Genomic DNA, 19719 nt, shown 5'->3' with positions numbered 1-19719 from the left:
AGGTCCAAAGTACCTTTGGACAGCGTCCTCGTCATACGTTCAATAGCAGATCTCACCCCTCCGAATGCTTAAAAAGATAATTCTTGACGTCACGCGTTTTAGCCAAAAAGTCGATATTGATCCGGCTGAAAATGACCTGCTGTCCTGGAAGTGTGGCGGTTTTACCCCGGATACCAGAATATTAAATCGAACTGCGTTTCTTGTGTAGTCCTGTCCGGAAGAGAAGGTTGCGTGCGATTTACATTTTACCAGGATTTCCTGTCGCTCCATGGACCTTCATGACCTTTATGAATTTACTTGATTTCAAGGTGCCGATCGAGGCGCTCGGTTTCGCCGTCGAGCCGTCCGTCCGAAACGTTTCCATAACGCGACAGCACTGTGTCGCTAACCACCGTCCAGGACCAGCATATCACTTAAATGAGAAACATAATTTCAAAAAAATAGAGACAACTTTGAATATCTGACAGACGAATGCCAGGCACAGATTCTTGAAATGTAAGAAGGAATTTTGAGCCTCTGAATCTGAGCGCTGAAAATTCGCCGCAGAGAGGAGCGCGCGGGCTGAATAAAATCGAGATCGCGGTCGCGCGAATGTCACCGTGGGGGCGACGAGAAAAGCGCGGTGCCTCTGGACTGGACCCGAGGGAGCAGCGCAGCAATAATTAACTGGGGCAGCGTGGAACCCGCCTGCGCCGACATATTTGGGCTCTTAACTGTATTTGTGGTGTGCAAGTCGCGGCACGCCGGCAGGGATGACAGACACCTTATTATCAGTCCGCCTTCCCTGCTTGTCCGAACCTGCGCCGAGCAATTGATCAGCCGCAGGAGACCCGTGTAGGCACCGCCGCACCTCCACGTGTTCTTCTTACACTTTATATCCCTCACAAGACACATGTTCCGCAGCGCACATCTTGCACGGCCTTATGGTCGCGTACGGTAAGAGTATGGTAAAATCGGTGGAGTTACATCCACCCCTCATTTGACTTCCTGGGAGAACCCGAGAGATGATTCTCCTTTCTCCACCACCTCCCTCATCACAGCCTGTGCTCCTCTCCCTGCCAACCCCACCACCACCCAACTACCACTCTAATCCCATTCCTACCACTTTCCCCTCTTCCCCCACCCAAAAACAGCCCCTCGCTTCCCTCGCCCCCCCACCCTTCCCATGCCCGGGGGAGGTTACGGTTGAGGTTCCTCAGCCGTGCAGGATTTACTTGTACCTCGCTTACAGGAAGCTGCGGAACGCACAGGAAGCGCGAGAGTGGAGGTGGTCGCCGCAGTCGGCGCGTCTTTAAGGAATTAATTTAATAGAAGGGAGCGTAGGTGTAGTGTCAGACGGGCAAGTCCTGACTCTCCTCAGGATGCTGCCGCTTGGCTTCCGTTTACTCTTCGTCTCCGCTGACGGGGATGGTTCTGCTCAGACACATTGCCTGCTTGTCGCCCCCTTCGCATGATCCAGAAGGACAAAAAAGCATCGTTCCAATTAAAGCACAAAAAAAAGACTTGGGGCAATGGAAGTAAATTGAAATATTACCATGTTTTGGAGATCATGATACCTTTAATAAAAATACACCTCTTAGACTCAGTGATGCTGATGTGCGTTTTGACTGAACACTGAACTGGCTGGAGGAGGGGCGCGGTGGCGCAGTGGGTTGGACCGGGTCCTGCTCTCCGGTGGGTCTGGGGTTCAAGTCCCACTTGGGATGCCTTGCGATGGACTGGCGTCCCGTCCTGGGTGTGTCCCCTCCCCCTCCGGCCCTACGCCCTGAGTTGCCGGGTTAGGCTCCGGTTCCCCGTGACCCCGTATGGGACAAGCAGTTCAGAAAATGCGTGCGTGTGTGTGAACTGGCTGGGATTTCAGCAATCTTACTGTCTGTCCTAGGTTGTTATATATTATTAAAATGAGTGTCTTTTAATAAAAGTCCCGCTGGCACATTTTCACATTATGTCTAAATTTATAGAATCAAACATTATGTAATGGGGTCCCGTGCACTGAAAAACCCATACGACAGCATTTGGAAATACAGTATATACACTTTTTTCGTACAACAGCCTTATTATTCAGTACAACAGCATTTGTTGCCCATTATGCAGTCACTTTGAACAGCTTGTGTCACATGTTTGTATTAGATGTTTGGGGACAGACGCTCACGCTTGGTGGCTGAGATTTTGTCTCCCAGTGGTGTCAGTCTTTCAGTTTTCCTTCAGGTTATAACAACACCAACTCGCACCCTATGCTTCCTGGGTCGCCTCTGGCGCTTTGTGACCCTGCATTGGACTAGAGATTATTGGTACGAACGATTGGCTCGAAGGAGACGGAACATTAAAAGGCAAAATAGAAACAACGCTTTTGTTGCAAATGTTATTATAATACATAAAATACCTTTTATTTTGATGCTTTCATTTTAAGCAACTTTTTTTTTCCCGAAAAGAAATTTGTGTATTGTGGAAAAAGTGCAGATAGAGTGAATAATCTCTATAGCAATAGTGATTCTCAGGTGTTTTGAACACTGGAAGAGGTCGCAGTACACTGTGTGCAACCGAATCGGTGCATGTGATGTCACTATATTTGTTTCAAAGAGTATAGCCATGAGGGGGGGCGTGGGGGGTTTGGCCGGGTCCTGCTTTCAGGTGGGTCCGGGGTTCGAGTCCTGCTTGGAGTGCCTTGCGATGGACTGGCATCCCATCCTAGATGTGTCCCCTCCACCCTTGTGCTCCGTGTTGCCGGATTAAGCTCCGGCTCACCGCAGCCCCACGTGGGACAAGTGGTTTCAGACCCTGTGTGTAGCCATGTGTGATTGACTGTGTGTCTTTGGTTCAGAACGGTGTTACCTTATTTTAGTGATTCAGTTCAGTGTGCAGGGAGTGCAGTGGCGCAGCAGTCTTGGCTGGATCCTGGCCTCTGATGAGTCCGGGGCTCGAGTCCCGTTTGCGATGGTGCCTTGCAATGGACTGGCGTCCCATCCTGGGTGTGTTCCCTCCCCCTCAAGCGTTATACCCTGTGTTGCCAGGTTAGGCTCTGGCTCGCCGCAACCCCGCTTGGGACAAGCAGCTTCAGCCAGTGTGTGTGTGTGTGTGTGTGTGTGTGTGTGTGTGTGTGTGTGCACCCATGATTGGTTCGTAACACTGTGTGTGATTTGTGCAGAACAGTGATTGGTTCATAGCAGCGTCACTGTGACTGGTGTAGAACAGTGTCAGTGTGTGATTGGTGTAGAGGAGTGTCGCTGTATCAGTGGACCAGAACATTTTGTGCCCAGAGGTTCATCACCGAGGACCAGAAGTGTACCGAAAACGAGTGACCGTGTCCTCCGCCACACGGACATGTTTCCCTCGTACCGATAAGCTCGCAAGCGGCACAGACCACATTAATGGCTGGTGTAGTTTTCACCTCCACCTGACCTCCCCCCACCACCACCACCCACATTTTGAGAGGTAGCTTGGCTGCGAAAGCGCAGGCCATGTCACAACAAGGTGCGGAGAGAGATCTTCTCTCGAGAAAGCGAACCGCTCGCCCGACTCATCCCGTCCCCGATGGAGCGGTTTCCCGGGCGTGTCCCCATCTGCCTGGGAATGTTGGCTCGAAGGGGGGTCCTGTGGCAAGGAGGAGAAAGGATCTCCACACCTGGTTGCGGTGCCTCTTTATGCTGTGTTCATTTTTTTTTAAATTTTTTTTTTGCACGATATCACCATGTGCCAGTGATCCCTCGGTGTGTTAATGGACTGGAATTAATCAACTGAGTCACACAGTAGTACAGTAGGATTTTGGGACTAAAACCAAACTCATTTAGTCGTATTTGTTCATATCATCATTCATTCGCCAGGTACTCGAACCGCTAATGATTTTCATAAGACAAGCAGCGATCTATCTCTTCATCGTCATACACAGAAGATGAAATGAGTGAAACTGAGAATTTGAATTGTATGATGTCCACATTTCCGTCTCTGAATTGTGCTTTTTTTTCTCATTCCCACTGGTGAATGTTTTGGATAGTTTTATAGCAAATGGCTTGTTGGAACTTGCTCTTTTTCCCCCACCCTGTTGGTACAATGCATTTGAATCCCCGCCGATGGACAAGTGTTGACATGAATGACAGCGGTTAGGTTCTACCGTCGTCATCGAGTAAAACTGAGTACAATGGCTTCCCCTGTTGCGTGACCTCTCAGGACCTCGTATTTGCATATATATACAAATAGGCAAATGTTTTTATTATGTGAAGTAGTACGGCGGTGATAACGTGGACATCAAATCCCAGGATATGATTTGCTGCCAAAACCTCGACTAATGTAGTTAATGTAAATGGATGGAATAAAACTACAATATTAATAATTGCAATAATGACAATAACAAATTGAGAACGTTATATAATGGTAAACACCGATTTTCCCACTGAAACTCCTATTGCCAGTAGCCTGTGTGTAGGTGTGTATGGATGTATAGTGAACACACACATCCTGCCACACACACATCAATGAGACCAATCACAACTTTCCATGACCTTTGAGAAATCGCACTCAGAGCTGCACCAAAACCTTTATTTCTCTGCTTTGAGACGTTGTAGGAGGAAACGCGACAAGAATCACACAAGAATCGGGGCGAGGTGTTATTACGCGCTACCCGAGTTTTCCGGAGTTGATCGGCATGCAGCATCTTTAACCACGAGACTTTCTGGTATACCCTTAGTAAGGGGTACCGGCCCAAAGCGCCCATGAACAGTCTGGAGAGGTGAGTCAGCAGAGGCCAGCGGAACGTGGTGAGGGAGTCTGGGCTTGTTGCACTTTCCGGGCCGAGGATGCCGTGGTCTATGGCATGCTATGATTTTTCTAACCACACCCTCAATCTCGTCACCATACGTGTCATGACTGGTGTCGCATGGAAGGAGCTCAACAAGGGACTGGGAATCATGGGAGGAATGGGGGGAAGAATGAGTGAGAAGGCTGGTCAGGACACCTAGTCATGGATGGATAAGAAGGTCCCAATACCTCCAGTTGGGTACAAAATGTCTGGAAGGACATGAGAGAATTTCTTAACTTCTCAAATCTCAGCTTCAGTCTGATGAACCTTTCCTGTATTTGACAAGTATGTCTTCTTCAAAAATTATGTCTGTCCTTCATTCTACATTTACATTTATTCATTCAGCAGACGGTTCTCTCTAAAGCAAGATGAAGAGTTTTAGATGGAGACATGCAGATGTAGACACTTGAAGAACAGTCAGTCCGATACCACTTTTTTGGTGGCATACATCTCAAAGTGATGTTTTGAGACACTTCTTGAATGTTGAGAGGAGTTCAACAGTTTTGTGTGAGAAAGCGAGCTCGTTCCACCATGTTGGAGTCAGAACTGAAAACCTTGAGGATTTTGCTTTTGGATTTCTTGTGCGGTTGGGAGGACTGTATGTGCTATGGGTATCGGGGAACGGATCGTTGATGGTTTTATAGTCCATAACCAGAGCCTTGAACTTGATATGTACAGATGCTCCTCGACTTAACGATGGTTCGAGTTACGATTTTTCAACTGTACGACGGTGAGCTGGTGATAGACGTTCAGTAGAAACTGTACTTTGAATTTTTAGTTTTGATTTTTTTTCCCGGGCAAGCGATATGCGGTACAATATTGTCTCGTGATGCTGGGCAGCGGCAGCAGTCCACATCTCCCAGTCTGTCACGCGGTTGTGTTTTGTGCATCCATAATGTCACAGAAACGCTCATCTGTGTTTCTTGCTATTGATGGGAAGAAGAAGAGGAGGGCGATTACTCTTGCGGAGAAACTCAAGATAATTGCCCAGCATGAAGGCGACAAGCCCGTAATGGCCACCACACGTATTCTAGGCTATGATGTTTGGTAGGTTAGGTGTATTAAATGCATTTTCGACTCACGATATTTTCAACTTACAATGGGTTTCGCGGAACATAACCCCATCGTAAGTTGGGGACCATCTGTAAAGCTACAGGCAGCCGATGAAGAGAGGAGAGGATGGGTGATGCATGGGAATGCTTTGGCAGGCGAAACACAGTTCGTACCTTGGTATTGTATCTCAGTTGGAGAGGAGTGATGGAGGAGGACAGACAGGAGAGAACTGCAGTAGTAGTGTGTTCATGTGGTGAAATGATGAGGAAATGATGACGAGATGAAAGTGAAATGAAGAAGTAGTGACGAAGGCAATGTGGTGAGATGATGTGAGGTCATTATCAGATGAGCTGATGGTGTTTTCACTCTCACTGCTCTCCCCAGTACTCACCTCTGCTGAAGAAGCTCTACTGCCAAATTGCCAAAACCTGTCCCATCCAGATCAAGCTATCATCCGCACCACCCCCGGGCAGCGTCATCCGTGCCATGCCCGTCTACAAGAAGGCGGAACACGTGACGGAGGTGGTGAAGCGCTGCCCCAATCATGAGCTGGGCCGCGATTTTAACGACGGTAAAGATAAACCTACCCAACCCCAACGCTGGCAAAATATGAACATATTTGCATGTCTTGGCTCAACGCTTCAATTACAAAATAACATTAATTGTTATTGTGATTTGGGCGGTTATTGTGATTTGGACGGTGGTCGGGGCCGAGTGCCCGACCGACCCAAACCTCGGGCGCCAACTCTGGCTTTTGGGACTTGGAATGTCACCTCACTGGCGGGGAAGGAGCCTGAGCTAGTGCAGGAGGTTGAGAGATACCGTCTAGATATAGTCGGGCTCACTTCCACTCACAGCTTGGGTTCTGGAACCACTCTTCTCGACCAAGGGTGGACTCTCCACTATTTTGGCGTTGCTCAGGGTGGGAGGCGGCAGGCAGGTGTGGGCTTATTAATAGCCCCCCAGTTCAGCCACCATGTGTTGGAGTCTACACCGGTGAATGAGAGGGTCGTCTCCCTGCGCCTTCGGGTCAGGGAACGGTCTCTCACTGTTGTTTGTGCTTATGCGCCTAGCGGCAGTGTAGAGTACCCGGCCTTTTTAGATTCCCTGGGGGGCGTGCTGGAAAGCGCTCCCACTGGGGACTGTGTTGTTCTACTGGGGGACTTTAACGCCCACGTGGGCAGCGACAGTGACACCTGGAGGGGCGTGATTGGGAGGAACGGCCTCCCTGATCTGAACCCGAGTGGTGAGTTGTTATTGGATTTCTGTGCTAGTCACGGTTTTTCCATAACAAACACCATGTTCATGCATAAGGGTGTCCATCAGTGCACTTGGCACCAGGACACCCTAGGTCGGAGGTCGATGATTGACTTTGTAGTCGTTTCTTCTGACCTTCGGCCATATGTCTTGGACACTCGGGTGAAGAGAGGGGCTGAGCTGTCAACTGATCACCACCTGGTGGTGAGTTGGATTCGATGGTGGGGGAAAAAGCTGGACAGACCTGGCAGGCCCAAACGTATAGTGAGGGTCTGTTGGGAGCGTTTGGCAGAGGCCCGTGTCAGAGAGGTCTTCAACTCCCACCTCCAACAGAGCTTCAACCAGGTCCCGAGGGAGACTGGGGACATTGAGTCCGAATGGACTATGTTCCACGCCTCCATTGTTGGGGCGGTGGTTCGGAGCTGCAGCCATAAAGTCTCCGGCGCCTGTCGTGGCGGCAATACCCGAACACGGTGGTGGACACCGGAGATAAGGGATGCCGTCAAGCTGAAGAAGGAGTTCTATCGGGCCTGGCTGGCTCATGGGACTCCTGAAGCAGCTGACGGGTACCGGCAGACCAGACGGAACGCAGCTCTGGCAGTCGCTGCGGCAAAAACTCGGGTCTGGGAGGAGTTCGGTGAGGCCATGGAGGAAGACTTTCGGTCGGCCTCAAAGAGATTCTGGCAAACCGTCCAGCGACTCGGAAGGGGGAAGCGGTGTTCCGCCAACACTGTTTACAGTGGAAGTGGTGCGCTGCTGACCTCAGCTGAGGATGTCCTCGGGCGGTGGAAGGAGTACTTTGAGGATCTCCTCAATCCCTCCGACACGCCTTCCGTAGAGGAAGCTGAGGCTGGGGACTCGGAGGGGGACTCGTCCATTACCCTGGCTGAAGTTGCTGAGGTAGTCAAAAAACTCCTCGGTGGCAAGGCTCCGGGGGTGGATGAAATCCGCCCCGAGTTTCTCAAGTCTCTGGATGTTGTGGGGCTGTCTTGGCTGACACGCCTCTGCAGCATCGCGTGGAGTTCGGGAACGGTGCCTCTGGACTGGCAGACCGGGGTGGTGGTCCCTCTTTTTAAGAAGGGGGACCGAGATTGTGTTCCAACTATAGGGGGATCACACTCCTTAGCCTCCCTGGGAAAGTCTATGCCGGGCTACTGGAGAGGAGAATCCGACCGATAGTCGAACCTTGGATTCAGGAGGAGCAATGCGGTTTTCGCCCTGGCCGTGGAACACTGGACCAGGTCTATACCCTCACTAGGGTGTTGGAGGGTTCGTGGGAGTTTGCCCAACCAGTCCATATGTGTTTTGTGGACCTGGAGAAGGCATTCGACCGTGTCCCTCGTGGCATCCTGTGGGAGGTACTTCGGGATTATGGGGTTCGGGGCTCGCTGCTATGAGCTGTGCGTTCCCTGTATGACCGGAGCAGGAGCTTGGTTCGCATTGCCGGCAGTAAGTCAGACCTGTTCCCGGTGCATATTGGACTCCGCCAGGGCTGCCCTTTGTCACCGATTCTGTTCATTATCTTCATGGACAGAATTTCTAGGCGCAGCCAGGGAACGGAGGGTGTCTGTTTTGGTGGCCGCAGGATCTCGTCTCTGCTTTTTGCGGACGATGTGGTCCTGTTGGCTTCATCGAATGAAGACTTACAGCGTGCACTGGAGAGGTTTGCAGCCGAGTGCGAAGCGGCGGGGTTGAGAATCAGCACCTCCAAACCCGAGGCCATGGTTCTCAGTCGGAAAAAGGTGGATTGCCCCCTCCGGGTTAGGGGGGAGTTGCTCCTTGAAGTGGAGGAGTTTAAGTATCTCGGGGTCTTGTTCACGAGTGAGGGAAAAATGGAGCGGCAGGTTGACGGAAGGATCGGTGCGGCGTCCGCAGTAATGCGGTCATTGTACCGGTCTGTTGTGGTGAAGAAGGAGCTGAGTCGTAAGGTGAAGCTCTCAATTTACCGGTCGATCTACGTTCCTACCCTCACCTATGGTCATGAAATCTGGATCATGACCGAAAGAATGAGATCGCGGATACAAGCAGCAGAAATGAGTTTCCTCCGCAGAGTGGCTGAGCGCACCCTTAGGGATAGGGTGAGGAGCTCAGTCACCCGGGAGGAGCTCGAAGTAGAGCCGCTGCTCCTCCGCATCGAAAGGAGCCAGTTGAGGTGGCTTGGGCATCTGTTCTGGATGCCTCCTGGACGCCTCCCTGGGGAGGTGTTCCGGGCATGTCCCACTGGGAGGAGGCCTCGGGCCAGACCCAGGACACGTTGGAGAGACTACGTCTCCCAGCTGGCCTGGGAATGCCTTGGGGTTCCCCCAGAGGAGCTGGAGGAGGTGTGCGCGGAGAGGGAAGTCTGGGGGACTCTGCTTGGACTACTGCCCCCGCGACCCGGTCCTAGATAAGCGGAGGAAGATGGATGGATGGATGTTATTATGAAAACCTATAGATGTTTGAAACTACTGCCAGAGCTAATAAACGTTATGCTGGCTCCTCTGTGTAATTTCCCCTGTCATAATCAATGACATCTGAATAGTAAAGATGTCATTAGATATTTAAGAGTCAAGTTATCAAAAAATCTCTGATATGACTGTAATAAATAAGAGAGAACGCTGTAAAAATGTTAATGTTTTTATTTACCTGGAGCTACATTAAAATCAAAACTACATTTAAAGTAACAAAAATTTGGGCAAAATTTTTTGTTTCCACAAACTCCCATTGAATACCGATTGTTGACGGATCCATCCCATAAACACGTGCAGCAATTCTTACTGATCGCTGACACTCAGAAACTAGACACAAGCTGTAAACACTGTTGTCAGTTACTCTGTTTCGATGCGTTTTACTGACACCTATGGGCTGGATGGCTAAATACAGGTTGCGTTCACTCTGCAACAAATTTTGGAAAGTAGAGAAGGCAAGAAAATTACAAATGAATAAAAACCTTAGAAAATGGGTGGACCTTTGACTTTTCTAAGTCAAGTTTGTAACACGAGGAGGTGGTGTATTTCTAATTCATTCTTGGTTGTAATTATGTACTATGAATTGCTTTAATTGCTTCATCATTTTATCACCGAATAATCCCATTCAGTTGCTTTTGTTGCACATAGCAAGTCTTTTCGAGATTGAATGTCCAGATTTTTTTTTTTTCGGATGCATAGCAGACACTTGTATCTTGTAGCACAATGCGGACAGGTAGGACCTGTCTCCTGCTAATGTCTCTCCTGTGTGAACCCCCTCCTCAAACCAAGGCCAGTCCGCTCCAGCCAGCCACCTCATCCGGGTTGAGGGCAACAACCTGTCCCAGTACGTGGACGACCCAGTCACCGGCAGACAAAGCGTCTTGGTGCCGTACGAGACTCCGCAGGTGTGTGTGTCCCCGGCCACTCCCCAGAGAACCCCCTTCCACGGGTTCACAGCCAACGAGCTTTACAGCCTCACCTGTCGCTGCAAAACTGTCCCCGCCATCCTCGTTTTAAGATTAATGGCACGGAATTAATTGGCTGGCGCTTCCAGATGCTGTGGCTGGATTATTTTCATCCTGGAGGTGGTTGTTTAATCACTCTTGGGTGCTGTTGGCGGTTGTTGTGGGACATATGGGTTTATGTTGTAGTCATGTTTCCCTCCCAGCCTCAGCCTAACGGTAGTTCTGCGTCTGCCAGTGAACATGTTTGGACAAGTGCGGGGACAGAAGGAATAATATTTCGACAGCTGAGTGTTTCAACAGAAGCCAGCGCTCGGTAGCTCGACGGTTTGCCTTTATTCTCACAGCCGGCGCCGTTTCCATTTTTGCATGGACGTTTTTTTGCCGAATAACAGCGAGCGGCTCTTGTTGGCAGGTGGGGACGGAGTTCACCACCATCCTCTACAACTTCATGTGCAACAGCAGTTGCGTGGGAGGGATGAACCGCCGACCCATCCTCATCATCATCACGCTGGAGACACGAGAGTAAGGGCGCCCGCCGTCCGTGCGCAACACCCGGCGGATGCATAGTCGTTGGCGACGCTCCTCAAGTCCTGCTTCCTGTTCCCTGCAGCGGACAGGTGTTGGGCCGGAGGTCCTTCGAGGGTCGGATTTGCGCGTGTCCGGGGCGGGACCGCAAGGCTGACGAGGACCACTTCCGGGAGCAGCAGGCCCTGAATGACAGTGTAGCCAAGAACGGCAACGCCAATAAACGTAGTGAGTCCCACGTTGCGCCCAGCACCTCCCCTGCTTTGGTTCCAAGCCCACCGTCACCGCAACCCATCCCTCCTTTCTCCGTCACTTGTAGCTTTCAAACAGAGCCCTCCAAACATCCCCGGACCTGCGATCAACATCAAGAAGAGGCGGCACGGAGAAGAGGAGATTTACTATATTCCTGTAAGTCACGAAGACAGACGGTTCCTAGAATTCATCTTCATAATTACCTCTGATTCCTTAGTACGGTTAATCCAGCTGGGTAATGGACTGGAGACAGCCAAACCAGCTAGTTAATTACTCTCGTTATGGAAATTCTCAGGACACTTAGCAGATTAATGGTAGTTATTATCAAATTCCACAGTGCAGTTACACCTGCTTGAAGGATGGCAGTGACAAACTCCTGACAAATTGTTCATAATAGAGCATGTTCCTATAATTAGATTGAGGATGATCCACTTGAAGTTCAGCGGTAAGGTTCATGCTGGGTGTTAAGTACACGTGTAGCTAACTGCGCGGTACACGTGGTCTCTCGCACCTGGGGCATCTGGGACCCGCCACCCAACCTCGTGCGCTGTGCAGGTGCGAGGCCGGGAGAACTTCGACATCCTCATGAAGATCAAGGACAGCCTGGAGCTGGTGGAGCTCGTCCCTCAGCAGCTGGTGGACTCGTACCGGCAGCAACAGCAGCAGCTCCTGCAGAGACAGTGAGTGTGTGGCCCAGGCATGCAAACACACACATTTACTCTCACGCATACATACGGACACAAAGACGACACCGAACGCTCTCTCAGCTCTACCCTTCCTTTCCCGCCAGGAGCCATGTTCCCTCCCCCTCCTCCTATGGCTCCCCCATGGGTGGCATGAGTAAAATCCATGGGGGCATGAGCAAGCTGCCTTCCGTCAACCAGCTGGTGGGGCAGCAGTCTCAGCAGAGCCCGGGGCCCATGCCGGGCCTGTCGCATATGGGTGAGCCAGTCTCTCTTACTGCTCCCGTCTTTACTCTACTAGGAAGGTGTCCATTGATTCTTTCTACTGGTACCTTTCAAGGGTGCAGGAGCACAGCCAGCTACTGAGATCTTAACCGCATAACCGGTGACCTTTATGTGACTGTTCCGTCTCAGTAGCCACCACACACCACGTGCTGGGTTTTCCTGTCGGTGCTGCAAATGAGTGAAACAGGTGAAGCCTGTAGGGTTATGGAAATGAGGCTGGTCCAATCACGGAGGCATCTTCACGTCTTCTGAAGTGTTCTTTAAGCATTGTCCAGTCAGAAAGGCATGAGTTAATAGTTGTTTGGTAAAGGAAACGCAATGTTCAAACGTATCCAATCACAGCGGTGTATTGCTAATGCTTGTCCAACCACAGAGAGGTTTCTCTGAGGATTGTCCAATCACAGAGGCGTCTCCCTAATGCTTGTCCAATCACAGAGATGTCTCCCTAAGGCTTGTCCAATCACTGAGATGTCTCCCTAAGGCTTGTCCAATCACTGAGAGGTTTCTCTGAGGATTGTTCAATCACAGAGCTTGACTTATCAGAATTGTTTCACAGAAATTATTTATAACAGATTTAAAAGTTTAGAGGATCACAAGAGAAATGGGTATAGTACGTGTTGGGTTGATGAATTTTAATCTGCAATCTGTTTTCACTAAAAAGTATGTTTTGTTATCAAAATCGTCAGTTCGTGATCACGGAACAGCACCGACCCTTCACTGTCCTGCGTTTGCACCCCCCTCCAGGTTCCAACATGGTCAACAGCCACCACATGCAGGCCAACGGCGACATGAACGGAGGCCATTCCTCCCAGCCCATGGCATCCGCGTCCCACTGCACCCCGCCCCCTCCGTATAACCCTGACCCAAGCCTCGTCAGGTACCTTACTCTGCACTGACGCACCCTCTCCCGACACCTACGATCCGCCCTGGAGGCACAGCCTGTACCGTTAGGCCAGAGCTCGTGCGGGAGACGCACAGCCAAGCCGGCCGCCGATTCCCCGCCACACACAATTCCCATTTCCACTCAAAGTCACTTGAGGTTCCAGGCGCTTGAGCCAATAATATCTGTGGTTTCGTCAACTCAACAATCACAGAATACAGGTGATCCCCGATTTACGATAGGGTTACGTTCCTCGAAACCCGTCATAAGTCGAAAATACATTTAATACACCTAATACACACCTCTGTATGACGGAATGGGAGATGTGGATCACTGCTGCTGCCCAGCATCGCGAGAGAGTATCACTCCGCACATCACTTGCCCGGGAAAAATCAAAATTCAAAGTGTTGTTTCTACTGAATGTCTATCGCCAGCTCACCATCGTAAAGTCGAAAAAAATCGCAACTCGAACCGTCATAAATCGGGGACCACCTGCACATGCACCACTCGCTACTGCTGTACGATTCCGAAATACCACCTCTTTGCTGAAAGAAATCAGTAACTTTGTGTAAGGTTTTAATCTGTACATCTTTTATAAGAAGGACCGTGTTTTTACTTCATTTCACCTTCTTAAGGGATAAGGATGAATATATGGACATAAGATGCAGATTGGTATGCATTACATTTCAGTATAACGTAATCATTTTGTATTTTTCGTATTAGCCTTTCTGACTCTTTACATCTATCTGAAAATTTCAAAAATTTCAATTTTAACTTGTGTAGGAGAAATTTCTAAGCCTGGGTCATGTGGCTGTCCCATTTTAGACTTGATAACGGTTCATATTTTCTTGAAAGTAGACAAATTCACTGCATCAGAGGTATAACAACCGGGCCACTCCGCTGACTCCAGGCGATAACAAGTTTATTAAAGGTCCATTTCTTTTACAAATAGAAATGTAGTTTAAATACAGCGCAGTGATAAGGTCACAAACGCTCATAATGAGCAGAAAATAAAATTGAAAAATGAGCCAGACGCTGAGTAAACTAAGTTCTGAAAACAAGTACAAATTGTCCTTGGTCCAGTAAAGAGGCTGTGATTTACCCTGATTTATTACCACTAGGGGTACAGGGACTGAGCCACACATAACTGATTTTTTTTAATTATTATTTTTTTACAACTCAGAGAAGAGTAAAAGGACAGCAAAGCCAAACACGCACTGATTTGCAGTTTACTCGGGATTGAGAGCAATTCAAAGACGTATCTACCTTAAAAAGTAATAGGATACTTGGTGTTATTCTGCACCGTTCAACAATGAAAAGAAAATGCACGAAAATACTTGTCTCAGTTCTTTTTGGAAAGTGTAAGTTATGAAGTGCTCCTAATGCATACCTAATGTATAGATACCTAGAGCACCATCATTATCCTTTGTTGTCTTTTTTCAGATGCCCAAAACTGATTTTTTTTAATTTCTGTCATTCCATCCACTGTTTGCAGTAAAAGTAGTAAAAGCACCCAAGTGCATCATTTGTATATTTGTACTAAAAAACCATGTTCAGCTAAACACCTGTTGGAACAAATGGAATTATTGATGCTTCCCATTTTGTATTATACACATATGATCAATTGTTTATAAACTGATGTGTGTAGACCAGATTTTTTTTTTCACCCTTGTATTTATAATAAAAAAAAAATTCCAGAAACAAAAAAGCGTTATGAATCATTAATGCAAATGCATGCATTGTTATTAAATTGTACTGGCCTCAGCAGAGAAGTGAAGGTCATAGATTTTGGGGGAAGGTAATGAATAGAAAAAGGTTTTAACTCAAACATAGCGGTATCCATGGTACCCGTTATTTAGCAGCTCTGAATTTTTCATTTGTGATACTTTTGTTTTCGAAGAAGTTCTGGGCAGATGCCTACAGGAGGGCGGGGGAGTGCGTTAGGTGTCACCGTATGCGTCTTTAGCCCAGGGGCAGTAGTTAAACGTCTCCGTTGAGTCCTTCTCCGCCGTGGGCTCCGTACCGCACGAAAGCGGCCTGTTTTTTTCCCCACCTCTCATGTTTGGTGGCTCTGTATTTGACGAGGAATCGGCCCCTTGGTCTCAGCGGGACTCCTTTTCTCTCTGAACAGTTTTTTAACCAGCCTTGGATGCCAAAACTGCATTGACTACTTCACGTCCCAAGGCCTACAGAGTGTGTACCACCTCCAGACCCTGTCCATGGAGGTAAATACCCAGCTCCACCCTTCTTGCTTTCCCCCATCCTCACTTTTTTGAGTATCATTATAATGAAAATGTGTCAATAAAGCATGATGTTGCACAAATGCTTGGTGAAATGCATAATTTTTCAGTTTCTTGGTAGGTATATTGCTCTGGTTCGTCGGCAGTTTTGGCTGATCGACGTGCTGTTTGGTTCTAATTGTTGTGCTCAATTGTGATTGATCAGCGTGTCGAGTGAGTGTCCCTGTTTCAGCATGGAGTGTTTGACATGTGTTTTGATTGGTTGTCCCTTTTTGCTGTATGTCGTTATGGTCCATCGATGTGTTGATTGGTTGTACCTGTTTGTTGTACTCAATCGTTGAGCGGTGTGTTCGTTGGTTGTGACTGTTGCTGCCTGCAGTCAGGTTTGATCGCTGATCCGTGTCTTTTTTTTTTTTTTACACACTAATGACTGATCAGTGTTTTGATTGGCTGTAGCCCTTGCCGTCTGCAGTTGGGTTTGATCTGCGAGCCGATTGTTTATGGCTGTTGCCATATGCAGTTATACCGGTTGGGCTTGTTGATGGGTTGTGCTGCTGCTTTAAATATTCATGGTGGATCTACATGTTTATGGGTTATACCTCTTGTACGGATTTGAAGTTGGTCGCTTTATTGACAGGTCACACCTGTTGCCCTGCGCAGTCATTGGCCGATCAGCATGTTTGTTGGTTGTGCCTGTTGGGTCAGGCGATGTGAGTGAGGCTCAGCCGTGTGTCTGCTTCCTGCCAGGATCTGGGTGCCCTGAAGATCCCGGAGCAGTTCCGCCTGGCCATCTGGCGGGGCCTGCAGGATATGAAGCAGGGCCACGACTACGGGCAGCAGCTCATCCGCTCCAGCAGCAACACGGCCACCATGGCCATCGGGCCGTCGGGCGAGCTGCAGCGGCAGCGCGTCATGGAGGCCGTGCACTTCCGCGTACGCCACACCATCACCATTCCCAACCGGGGCGGCCCCGGTGCCGCCGAGGACTGGGCCGACTTCGGCTTTGACATGCCGGACTGTAAAGCGCGCAAGCACTCCATCAAGGAGGAGTTCACGGAGAGTGATGTCCACTAAGCCCTTTTTTAGCATACTTAACCACGTTTATACCACTTATTTAAGGACTGAAAGGATTCAGAAAAAAAATGGGGGACCGTCCGTGCACACGGTTGACATGTACGTTAAGCCTGGACGCAAGAACCGTCGTTATTTTTCATTTCCCTCCACAAGGGTTTTTTTCCTTTAATAAAGCACTTCCATATTTGGACTTTTTAAATAATTCTAGTCCCATGTGCTTACATTCATTCCCTCCCTTGTGCTCTGTCAAGTGCTTCACGCTTTCTGAAGGCACCTGCCGTGAATATGGAAAAGCGTTTTCCTTAACTCTCCCTGCCAGGGGTTGTTTTCGGTCCATGGCTCCATCTATTTGAGACTGGAACGCGTTCCCCGACAGGACGGCGGGAGGAGAAAGTTCCAAAGCACGTTCATGAATCCTCTCAGGTGTGGTTCAACCACAATCCTGAACTCTGAAGCTTCTCTGACACCTCTTGCGTCAGCAGGAGGACCACAGTGCGTTGACGAGCTCCTCCCATGCGTGGCGTAGTCGTTTAGTTCCTCTCCTGTTAAAAAAAAAAAAAAAAAGAAAAAAATCTGTAAAATGATGCATCAAACCTCCTCCTAGCGTCATCACACTTTACCCTTCGTATAACCTTCTGAGACCTAGCCATTCATTTTCGTCCACTGTAGGGGACATTGGTTTTTTTAAGCACATCTCCCAAGGTGTAAATGGTATAATGTTGACTCCTGACGCATTTTATAGAGGACATTCTGTGCTTTTAAACCGTACTACATTTGGGGGTGGGGCTTGAGTAACTTCCTGGAAAGCGTACAAACAACATTCAAAAACTTTTTTTTTGCTGGGTCTCAGGAGTACGTATGATCTAATTTATTTAACAAACTGCCACAGTTGAGATGGAGAAATGTATTCCTAAAACAAATTGTCACCTATTCCCTACCTTTCTCAGTGTGTATGTGTTAGATATATATACATACATGTGTATGGTTTTTCCCCATTTGAGAGAAAGTGTTCTTTTGTATGTTTAAATGTATTATGTTGGAGCTCAGTCTGAGGACAAATGAGTGTTTTCTTAAAGTTGGTTTTGCATGTATGATCATGTAGATGTTTAATGTGTCCAGTAACCTGTTAAATCTGCGTTGGCATTTCGTTATGGGAATGCCCTTTGACATTCGAGCATCATTCGGTCTGGTTCTGGAGCATAGCAGTTCTGGCACAAGGTAAATTGGCTCCAGGTGTTGTGTGTGTGATCTTATTACCTGATGGAATCAGAACTAGTAAGGATGACAAAGGGATGAACCGCCTGGACACGCTGTTAGACTGAAACGTAAGGATTAAATGCAGTATTATTGTTTTTAGACAAAACTTATTACTCAAACAACCTTAAAAACAATTGGTATTGGTCAATACAGAACACTCTGTATTATATTATTGTAATATACATCAATACAAATTATAAATGTACTTCTGTTCACGTGGCTGAGAAACTGATGTAATTTGCTTCCTTTTGTAACGTGCCGAATGAACGTGTTTTAATGTCATGGGAACCAGAATGTTATTCAGGACTCTGGCCTGTTTATGCGGAAGTAAACAGCAGGTGGCGTGATGCTTAAAGTTATTGCCTTGTAACTGAAAGACCCAGGTTTGAAATCATGCTCCTACTGCAGTACCCTTGATCAAGTAAATATTATCCCACTGTATAAATGGTAAATGACTGTAAATAGTTTGGTGTGGAAACCAAGCATAAGTCCCTCAAAAGAAAAGCATCACATAAAAGAATTGAGTAAAACTGGATTCTAATCAGGATTTAGGAAACACTGCAGTTCTGAACCTGGAGATCATTTTGGTTTTTTGGGAATAATGTGTTGACTGAAAGGTGACAAAACATTTAATCAGTGTGGTATATAACTCTGATGAAATGTCCCAGGTGAACAGACACTGAATTCAATGAGTTTTCTCTCTTTTTGTCAGGACAGTGGTTACATATTAGCATTTTGATAAAACTGAGGTATTCCCCCCCCCCCTCCAGTCCACCACATTATAAGCCATCCTGCATTTTTCTTTGCATGTTGCAGCTGGAAAACAAGAGAGGAGAGTCTTTTTTCCTTGTGTTTTTTATTCTCCGAAGAAATGCGTTTAAAAGAAATATGGATTAAGTGTGAGCTGGCAGTGTGAATGAAGCACAGGTGTTCATGTATGAAAAGTTGTGGATATGTGTTCGTTTTGATACTTCCATGCATAGCTAACATCGTACTGCATTGTTTTTATGGTGTATTAAACTTCCTTGCAGGGCAAGGTTCCATATTTATCTCTCAATTATACCCCAACGGAAACCCACTGAGTGTTGAATCTTTTCTTTTGACTCTCGTCAATCATCCTTTCACTTCTGATATTATAGTCCTGTCTTTCGTCAAATGTTTAATCTTTAGCAGGTGATAAACTATAGAAAACATTTAGAACCCATTATTCTTAATTATTACAATGTCTAATAGACATACACAGTGTGTAATGCAAGAGTAGACATGAATTTTTGCACGCACTTATAAATGCATCATGTTTTTGCAATCTTCATCCAACAGCAAGTGTTTGTGAAGAGGATAGTATGTACACCAGATTTTCCTCTTACGCACATCTGAGTTACATTTTTGTTAAAATACATTTATTAATTGCATTTTCTTTGGCTTTGTTTTCTAAATTTTCCTTCTGTTGCAACAAAAACCACCTGCATTTCAACATCTGGCCAGTAGTTGGTAGTAAAATGCACACAGAGTAAAAACAAGTGAGGGGGGTGCAGTGGGTTGGACCACGGTCCTGCTCTCCGGTGGGTCTGGGGTTTGAGTCCCGCTTGGGGTGCCTTGCGACGGACTGGCGTCCCGTCCTGGGTGTGTCCCCTCCCCCTCCGGCCTTACGCCCTGTGTTTCCCGGTAGGCTCCGGTTCCCCCCGACCCTGTATGGGACTAGCGGTTCAGAAAGTGTGTGTGTGTGTAAAAACAAGTGTGGGACCACCTTAGTTGCACATGTTTATGGGATGAATCAGTGAACAGGAGTTTGAGTTAACTATAAACTTAATTTTCACTTACTTTAGTTTTAAATTTAGCGCCGCTCAAAGCTATAAAACGTTTAAACAAAGTCTTGCAAAGTACTGTATTTACAATAGTTATATCTGTAAATAAATTGAACGTCTGTATTAAGCTTTCAATGATTGTACTGATTAAACCAAACAAAGTGGACAGAAGCTGACAAATACTGGATGTGCTTATTGGATGAA

At 47.7% G+C, this 19719-nt stretch overlaps 1 protein-coding gene across 3 annotated transcripts in view; it reads left to right on the top strand.

Annotated features, from left to right (window-relative positions):
* Nucleotides 1-18844, top strand: part of tp73 (tumor protein p73) — a 38826-nt gene extending 19982 nt beyond the window's left edge. Inside the window, exons 5-14 of one of the 3 annotated variants that reach the window (XM_018736591.2) lie at nt 6230-6416; nt 10339-10454; nt 10927-11036; nt 11125-11264; nt 11359-11447; nt 11847-11971; nt 12082-12233; nt 13004-13136; nt 15271-15364; nt 16127-18844. In XM_018736591.2, coding sequence (XP_018592107.1) covers nt 6230-6416; nt 10339-10454; nt 10927-11036; nt 11125-11264; nt 11359-11447; nt 11847-11971; nt 12082-12233; nt 13004-13136; nt 15271-15364; nt 16127-16453 — 1473 coding nt within the window. In that variant the 3' untranslated portion in view covers nt 16454-18844. Of the gene's footprint in view, nt 1-6229; nt 6417-10338; nt 10455-10926; nt 11037-11124; nt 11268-11358; nt 11448-11846; nt 11972-12081; nt 12234-13003; nt 13137-15270; nt 15365-16126 lie in introns of all 3 variants that reach the window. The other 2 variants (XM_018736590.2, XM_018736592.2) reach the window with 2 other exon arrangements.
* The last annotated feature ends 875 nt before the right edge of the window (nt 18845-19719 follow it).

Source organism: Scleropages formosus, chromosome 2, assembly GCF_900964775.1.
Source record: "Scleropages formosus chromosome 2, fSclFor1.1, whole genome shotgun sequence".
NCBI classification, from domain to species: domain Eukaryota; kingdom Metazoa; phylum Chordata; class Actinopteri; order Osteoglossiformes; family Osteoglossidae; genus Scleropages; species Scleropages formosus.
The sequence above is the reverse complement of the archived record's forward strand: the minus strand, read 5'-3'. Positions and strand labels throughout refer to the sequence as shown.